The 9288-nt window shown below is 33.9% G+C and overlaps 1 protein-coding gene across 1 annotated transcript in view; it reads right to left on the bottom strand.

The window, feature by feature from the left end:
• Positions 1-1135: 1135 nt before the first annotated feature.
• Positions 1136-9288, bottom strand: part of heca (hdc homolog, cell cycle regulator) — an 821779-nt gene continuing 813626 nt past the window's right edge. Inside the window, exons 3-5 of the mRNA XM_072538543.1 lie at positions 8623-8811; positions 4502-4687; positions 1136-4212 (exon numbers count right to left, since the gene is read on the bottom strand). Coding sequence (XP_072394644.1) covers positions 4036-4212; positions 4502-4687; positions 8623-8811 — 552 coding nt within the window. The 3' untranslated portion in view covers positions 1136-4035. The remainder of the gene's footprint in view (positions 4213-4501; positions 4688-8622; positions 8812-9288) is intronic.

Below are 9288 nucleotides of genomic sequence, written 5' to 3'. Positions count from 1 at the left end.
ACATCAACAAAGAACACAGAGAAAAAATAGAGAGAACTACGTACACCTTAGATAATCTAGATAACGAGAGCACACAGTTACTTTACTCCTGGAGACTAACACAAAAACTACAGGAATCACACAGATCAACGACGGATGAATACGAACATATAAAAAACTGCATGAAAGACGCAGCGCTAGAAGCCTTAGGGCCACAGGTACAAAGAGTAGATAAACCATATTGGTGGGATAAAGAAGTGGAAGAAAAGATAAAAAGAAAGAAGGAAGTATATCTACAGTTATTTCAACAGGGAGACGAACATACAAAACAACAATATAAAAACTTGAATAAAGAAGTCAAACGAGAAGTGGTTAAAAAGAAAAATAGTACATGGGAACAAAAATGCCATTACCTAGACAACCATATAGGAGGGACAAAGAGCTCTGAAGCCTGGAGAACTATAAAAACGAAGAGAACAACGACAAAAAACCAAGTCATAATAAATAGAATGCCAGAGAACACATGGGTAGAGCATTTTGAGAACTTATTAACAGAGAGAAGAGAAAGGTTTAAACAGACAAATGAACAAGTGGAAGTAGAAGGAAGAATCGAAATATCAATAGAACAAGTGAATGAAGCAGTTAAGGGAATGAAATTTAAAAAATCTCCAGGCCCAGGCAGAATACATCCAGAGTTGATTAGGTATGGATCATCAAAACTGTTTGAGATGATCCGAAAATTATTCGAAAGATGCTTAAACGGAGAGGAAGTTCCAGAAGAATGGAGACAATCGTATATCTCTCCAATACACAAGAAAGGCACAAAGATGGATCCTAAAAACTATAGAGGGATCGTAGTGATTGCTACTATAGGCCGACTATACTCAAAAGTACTAAGAAACCTGATAGAAAATGATATCAAAGACAAACAACCCGAAGAACAAGCGGGATTTAGGGCCGGACGCTCCACTATGGATAATATCTTCACACTAAAAATTGCAATGGAAAAACGAGTGCAGAGAAATAGAGAAACTCATATAGCTTTAATAGATTTGGAAAAAGCATATGACAGTGTACCGATCTCCCAACTATGGATAGAAATGGGTAACTTGAAAATAAACCCAATTCTTATTAACGCCACTCAAAAATATTACGAACAAAACTTTGCAAGAATTAAAATGGGACAAGAAATCACCTCTCCTTTTCAAACAACAAAAGGACTAAGACAAGGCTGCTGTCTGTCACCCACCTTATTTAAAATCTATTTGGACAGATCCTTAGTGAAATGGGTAAAAAAATGTAGAAACATGGGAATAACCGTGGAAGAAAACAAGCTATATACACTTTTCTTTGCGGATGACTAGGTAGTAATTGCCGAAGACAGCTACGATCTTAGCTATATGGTAAGAAAACTGCAAGAATATGAGGTGGCAGGTCTAAACATGAATATGACAAAATATGAATATCTCTCAGTGGGAACAGATGAAATATGTGACCTAGTCTTGGAAGACGACAAAATCAAAGGCGTGCAATCCTGCAAATATTTGGGGGTCATTTTCAACAAGAAGGGAAATAGCGCAGATGAAATCAGGGAAAGAATAAACAAGGGCAGAGCAGCGACCCGTGCCTTAAACTCTCTTCTCTGGCAAAAAACAATTCGACGAGAAACCAAACACATTTACGGTAGTATAGTCCAAAGTATTACACTTTACGGTTCGGAAGTATGGGACGTCACCAAAGCTAATAGAAACAAACTTATGACGACAGAAATGGATTATCTGAGACGAAGCTGCGGTAGATCGAAACTGGAGAGAGTTAGAAACGAACAAATAAGAAACGAAATGAAAATGGAGAGAAATATCAATGATGACATAGAAAGAAAACAATTAATCTGGTTCGGACATGTTAAAAGAATGTCAGAGTACAGATGGCCTAGGAGAGTACTGGAATGGATCCCTCCTGAAAGAAGAAAGAGAGGACGACCACGGAGAAGTTGGCGCAACGATATTGATGAAGCAATGGCGGCAAGAGACTTAGAAGAGGCAACTGCATATGACAGAAAAAGATGGAAATTGGGGGCGGAGAAGCGGCGACAGCCGTAATAAATCCGTTATTATATATATATATATATATATATATATATATATATATATATATATATATATATATATATATATATATATATATATATATATATGTATACATATTATAAAGAAAACTATTAACCCTCCGTTAGTCGCGTCGGTGACTGGGACCAACCGCGCCTGTATTTACGTTCATTATAATCAACTGGCACAGTTGGGCCTTGTCACCGCTCATGTACCTTCATATTCAGGTTGAATAACTAAACTTATCGCTTCAGTTGTGTGAGATCAGCCGTGAGTTAAGGTGAAAAAAAGAAAAATAGAGCGTACCAAGAATCCAAATAAGTGGATGGAATAGTAAAATCTCAGTAGTGATAAAAAGTAATCATGATTTACCTGATGACTATAGCGACCACGTCAAGGAAGATTATATTAAAGAAAATATGAGCGAGTCAAATTCTGAACAAGAAATTGACGATTCGCAGTTTGAAGATGAGAGTAAGCATGTAGATAAACTTTGTTTTGTTGGAAGCAAAATCGTTGAAATCACATTACATGCAATACCTGGACCAAAAGACAAGGCTCGTGAAACACGCAATGAACTAGATATTTTTGAGCTATCTTTTGACGATGCTAATTTTGAAATTATCATCACTTGTACGAATACCTTTATAGATAAAGTGAGAGAACATTTTTCTCGTGAAAGAGATTCAAGACATACGGACTCTGTTGAAATTTGGGTAACATCTGTCCCCTATGCGCACATCCACGTCATACTCGAACATGCGCCTAACGCCGGGTTAAATGGATACAAAAAGGCATAGGGATAAATACAGCGATGCATGTAAAGTAAATGATAAGTTCGAACGATGTTTATTTACTGATCATTCTCAAACATATTTGAAAATCGCTTAGACTAGAAAAGAAGAATAAGAAAATAAGCAACTAATATTAAACACATTTATAGTAAGGTGATAAACGGCCTCTTTTTGAAAATACAAGACTACAAGATTTATTAACAGAATAATATTTTAATTAAAAACTGTATTGAACCTGGACTATATTGTAGACAAATTGTCTAGATCTACAATGAAAAGGAAAATAACGAAAACAAAACATATTTCCAATAGACACAAGTACTAGTGTCCAAAAATGATTGCGAACTATATTAAAATATAATTAATGTATCGTTAAACACTCTCAGCAAAAAATTGTATATTAAAAGTGATGTACACAACATTTTATTGTTGATCACTACTTTCGTTGTTATAAAAATTAAATAGGATTGAATTAAATGAATTTTTCGGAATTTAACAAGAATAATTGCTATATTTAAATGTTTTTGTAGCAAAAACTATTTCCTTATTCATAAACACAAGAAAAGAAATTATGATTTTCAAAATATTAAAATCCAGATACAAAATGATACTTCAGTTTTATGTTTGAAGCTTAAGCTTAACTTGGTTAAAAGATTATTTAATTGATGATTCAGTCAAGTGACAGTAACTTTTTTTCCTGTCAAAAACGGAATGGAAAATGTTGAAAATAGTGCGTCTGTACAGAAATCACGTGCAAAATCAACATCAACAACTTTCAAATGTCTTTAAATCAATACAAAGTGTTGGATTAATCACCACTTTTTAATAATTTAAGTATCTATGACAGCGAACTATCAGCTGTGTCATGTATATTGCTTTTGAACCTCTAGAAATGCAAAATCTGCCTTAAAAGTTTAATTAAAATAATTACATCCTGAACGTAACCTCAAACTATAAAAAATGCAACAACATAACAAAGAAAACTAAAGGGGGGAGGTCTACCGCGCTCTGGTTAGCTGCAAACGGCAAAACTCATCGAGTCGTAATCCAGCCAGTTCGCGCCACAACAGTCCGAGATCTAAATCCATAGGATCTGGATCTGGAGGAGTAGGAGGCGTCGGTGGGTCTTTGTTTACGACTCGGGGGGCCACGTGCTATGGCCACATCATCTGTAAAGCCCGTGAAAAGTGGCGAGCGTAACAGAAACCTAGGGGTTTTACGAAATGTGTATCCAGTGTGCGGCAATGTGGACATGGCACCATATGACTGTAGTCACTGAAGAAGTTCAGTCGTTGTGTAGGATGCAAAACTGGTTTGTAGCAAGAATTACACTGAAACAGAAATAATACCAACATTAACAAAATATACAAATAGAAAAATGACAGATTAGGTATTACAGTATTAAGAAATAAAAAGTATTAACATATTAAGATAATACAAATTTGTGGAAGTGTTGGAAACAAAAGTTTTCAGTGTTTTATTGCTTGATAAAATGAACTTCCATTAAGTAACGGTCAAATCCGTTACATAGATATTATTTAAACTTGACCAACATAATCTACTCAATGAATTAACTTTTTGTATTTTTTGTAGGTGTATCAATAAAATGGCCCAATTTACCTTTATCCTCTCAGTACAACAAGGCATGGCAGCGAAGATATCATAAGAATACATGGTTCCGAGGACCAGGGATGATCCGTCCCACTTCTGATTACAGAATCTACATACAATGGCGCGTCCACTCACGCCCTCTAAACATCCCATGCAGACAACGGTCAGAAATTGGGTACGGCCTTCTACTTTCACCTGAAAATTAAAGAAATGTTTAATATAATAATTATACTATTACATAAATAACTAACACAACACATAAATATACATATATCAAGCGAATGACCACAAATCGTAAAGTAATTGATAATAACTTAAAAAAAATTATTAAAATTGATATTTTTCGTCAGTTATTATGTATTTATTTGTAACTAGATCTAACTAAGAAACTAAAACAGTTTATAACTGATTTTATTATCTTGTTAACTTGTTAATGCAGCATTATTTCTCATCAAAAATCTCTCTTTTTGATGCCTTAACCGTTATGTCAATACCCAAGTACCTGATACGGGAGTCTATACCCGTGCTACCCAGGTACCCGGCATTGTTTCGGTAAACTTCGCTTGTACATTCCGAAAATAACAGACAATTGGGATTTTTCTTTGTTTGCATACGATCGTTTGGCGACGATAGTAGTCATAAAGATTTTGACGATTTTCAAGAAAGTTCTTCCCAAAGTGATGTTCTGGTTGCAAAGATAAAACGATTTGTCGACAAAAACCGTTTACTGCAAGTCGAACACTGAAACGTAACCTTTTGCGTGAAAAAACGGGCCCAGTACGTTCTACTAAAACTCTTTCGATTAGAGATACATTCAAATGTGTTTTCAGTGACGTAATGTGTGACATAATTATACGCGAAACCAATCGAAAAGCTAATAGCGTTTGTGAAAAGTATAATGTTGAAAACCCCGACAAACCTCGAAATGTTTGGAAGTCACTCACAACAGAAGAATTTGATGCATACTTAGGTATTCTTATTACAGCAGGAGTACGGCATTCAAATTCAGAGCACTCGAAAGATTTATGGAAAACAGACTCTCATCCTTTGTACCGAGCAAGTATGAGCATAAATCGCTTTTGAAGCATCAGCAGATTCTTACGGTTTGACAATGACAAAACACGTGCAGAACGTTTGCAAAATGATAAAGCTGCAGCTATTACAGATATATTCCATCTTCTCAATGATAATTTACGTCGTAACTATGTACCGTCGGATTCTCTTACTGTGGATGAACAGTTATTTCCTTTTAGAGGTAGGACACGTTTCACGCAATATATGCCAGCAAAACCTGCCAAGTATGGCATCAAGGTTTGGTGGGTTTGTGACGCTAATAATTCGTATCCACTTACTGGACAAATTTATACTGGAAAAAAATCGACTGGACGTGAATGACTAGTTATTTCAAATTTCTTATGTTAATATTAGAATTTTTCACAATAATAGTCTCTCTTTATGCCACTAGCACGGCATTGGAGTTATAAAAGGTGTTTTCTCTTGGGCCTACGGTATACAAGGAAGGTAACAGAACCAGTGTTCGTTCAAACAAATTTAAAAAAAAAAAAATTTTTCAAAAATTGTTAGAAAATACTCTTAGGAATAGTGCATAATTAGTCCAGAAGGTCCGCGTGACCTTAAAGTACGTAAAGAAGTTGGAAGATCGGAGCACTCCAAGCGGTTAATGCGGCCATTTAAGCTTGCCGGAGTTGTTTACTTTTATGGACTTCTTTCGAAACTACGTTTTTTCAACTGGGTGTCACTCGTATTTCGTAACGGTTGCAGTTATCAAGATGAATCAAACGGCATTTTACTCCCTAGATGTCACTCTATGGTCAGTACTACAACCAAAATTATATATATATATATATATATATATATATATATATATATATATATATATATATATATTTGTTATGGATTAGTTTATCGATCAGAAATAGAATAAAGAGTTTTTTTATTATTTTAATATACCGCGGGCATATAAGTTAAAATACAACCCTGTACTTATTTGTAATAGACCAAAAGAGAAAACATTGTTCCGTGAACGACTGAGTGAATAGTGAAAGGACAATGGAACCCGTATAATTATAGATTTAAGGAATAAACTTTGTAATTGTATTTTGCGTTGGGCATTTTTCGAAAGTAAATAAGAATTAGATTTAGATATGAGATAACAAGAATTTGAAAACTTATTTCTGTTGAAAAAGGTAAAATTGTTAATGGTTTCTGAAAAGTAATTTGAGTGAAAGTAGTTTATTTGTTTTAAATATCATGTTGGAAATTTTCTAAATCGAAAATAAGTGGGAAAGATGAATGCTTATGATTGGTTAAAAAGGAATGGTGGGAATGAAAGAGTTGAGAAGGTTGTCTGGGGAGATTGAAAGAATGATTATGTTACCGGCAGACCAGAAGAGAAAACGTGTTTTCGTGTAGTCAATCTGAGTACCAGTTGTTTTCGTTTGTTAGTGAAAAAGGTGGAAGCTGAGAGCAGATCAAAATTGAGAAGATTAATACCTCTTTTGAGTCTGCATAGTCCACGAGATATAATTGAGAAAGAAAGGAGAATTTGTGAATAAAGAATACCGGTCAAAAGAGGCTTGGGCTTGTGTTTTCGGAGGAGTAGTTTGCTGGTATGCGGTTTGGATCGATGCTGAGAACGGGAAAGATTTGATGGTAGCCGGACATAATCAATCAAGGAAGGAACTGTGGTTTTGATCGAGAGGAGACATCATTGGTGTAAAAAAATTAAAGGTCAGTCAAATAATTTGAATAAAAGAAAATTTTAAGATATTCTAAAAATAAAATCAAATACGAACTAAGATTCCAAGTTTCAAAGAGTTATTTTTTTTTGTGAATAAATTATATTTTTATATGGTCATTTTTTTTTAGTAGATATTATTATAAAACAGATCAATAGATAGTTTGTAATTAAAATTAATTTTAGAGTATAGGAGTTTGTTGGGAAAGATAATTGCCCACAAAAAGTTATTTATTAACATTCATCGTATTGCTTATTGAAAATAAATAATAATTTGTGTGTATATTTATGTTGTTTTAATGTTAGTTCCGTTTCCTGTTCTATCCCGATTATGAGCAACTAGGAGATACTGAACTCACTAGAAGAGATATATAAAGTAAACTGATTAAAGTAAAATAAAAAAGGCACCCTGAGAATTTTTAATAGTAATTGAATTGTATGACTCTGCATACATTAGTGAATTAATTAATTAAATAATTGGATTAATTAAATTAGTGTTAATTAATAATAAAACATCATAAAGCAGATCACAACAATATATATATATATATATATATATATATATATATATATATATATATATATATATATATATATATATATATATATATGTACAGGGATTCTACAGTATTCACTGCCTTCACTCGCTCAACCGTATAGATCTCTCTCTGTTGTCCCATTCTCCATCGTTTAGGCCTCTCTTACTCATGGCGTCGTCTACTTCGTCCCTCCAGGATTTTCGGTGTCGTCCTCTTTTCCTCTTTCCTATGGGGCTCCATTCGGTTATTCTCTTTATCCATCTGTCGTTAGTTCTTCTTACATGTCCATACCACTTTAGTCTTTTTTGTTCTATATATGTTGATATGTATGTTCCTATTGATGTTCTTTGCTTTATTTCGTCATTACTTCTCCTATCCATTCTTGTTACTCTGCAGCATCTTCGCAGGCATTCCATCTCTGTTGCTACTATCTTACTGCTGTTTTTCTTGTTTATGATCCAATTTTCAGCCCCATATGTCATAATACTTCGCACTAATGTTTTATAAATCTGTTTTAGGTGTCTATCCCACCATACTGAGTTAAGTTGTCAGATTGCTGTTCTTGTTTGTCCTAATCTTATAGATAGAGAAGAGTTGGACGGGAAAGCGATAGAACACCACAGAAGATCTTATTAAAAAAATAATAAAGCAATTTAAAACAAACCGTATACAGTTAAATTTCCGTTATATTAGCGAGTATAATTTTAAGATTAAGCTTACTTTAACTCTCTTTATCCGAATACACGGGTTATAAATAATCCCTCGAAAAGATAATGTGCACAAACTATGACTATAAAAGAATTTCTGTATTTAACTTTTCAGTTATAGCTTACCTCAATGCAACTTTTAGCGTGTTGTCGTGGACTTAAGAAGAATGTCCCATCTACGAGGGGATATCTGTCGAATACCAGCAATTGATCTTCGCATAAAACGCATTGAACTTTGGAACGACCCTGAGACGCTAATGTGGATAGAATAAAACAACGTGTATCATCGTTGCCATGGTTTCCCTCGTCTTCGGTCTGAAACAAAACAAAAATACAGTGAATACATATAAAGACTATATTGGCAACGAAATATAAATACAGTTTTAAAACTGTTTTCTTGTGGCACCTCAAGTTAAATATTATGTCATAAACATAATATTTAGGTTTTAAAAAAAATTTTAAAAATAAAATAATAGGAAAACAAAATCTCCTCAAATCTTTAAATTATAAATATAAATATGAGCATGCTGATAAAACCGAGAAATAGTAAAGCGGAGCTGGAAAGGTTTTACAAACATCAGTTATTAAAGAAAATGAATTAAAAACGTAAAAAACAAGAATAAAATACCAGCAATATTAAATTTTGATAGCTAATGTCATAGATGTGAGTGCATAAACAAATTTATTTATATTACATTGATACTCGAGGTCTGTTCTAAAGGTATCCGATCTTCGTCCATAATTACAAGCGAGAAAGGCGCATAACGTCACCCCTGCTATAGCGGCATCACC

This window comes from Diabrotica undecimpunctata, chromosome 7 (genome assembly GCF_040954645.1).
Source record: "Diabrotica undecimpunctata isolate CICGRU chromosome 7, icDiaUnde3, whole genome shotgun sequence".
NCBI lineage: Eukaryota > Metazoa > Arthropoda > Insecta > Coleoptera > Chrysomelidae > Diabrotica > Diabrotica undecimpunctata.
The sequence above is the reverse complement of the archived record's forward strand: the minus strand, read 5'-3'. Positions and strand labels throughout refer to the sequence as shown.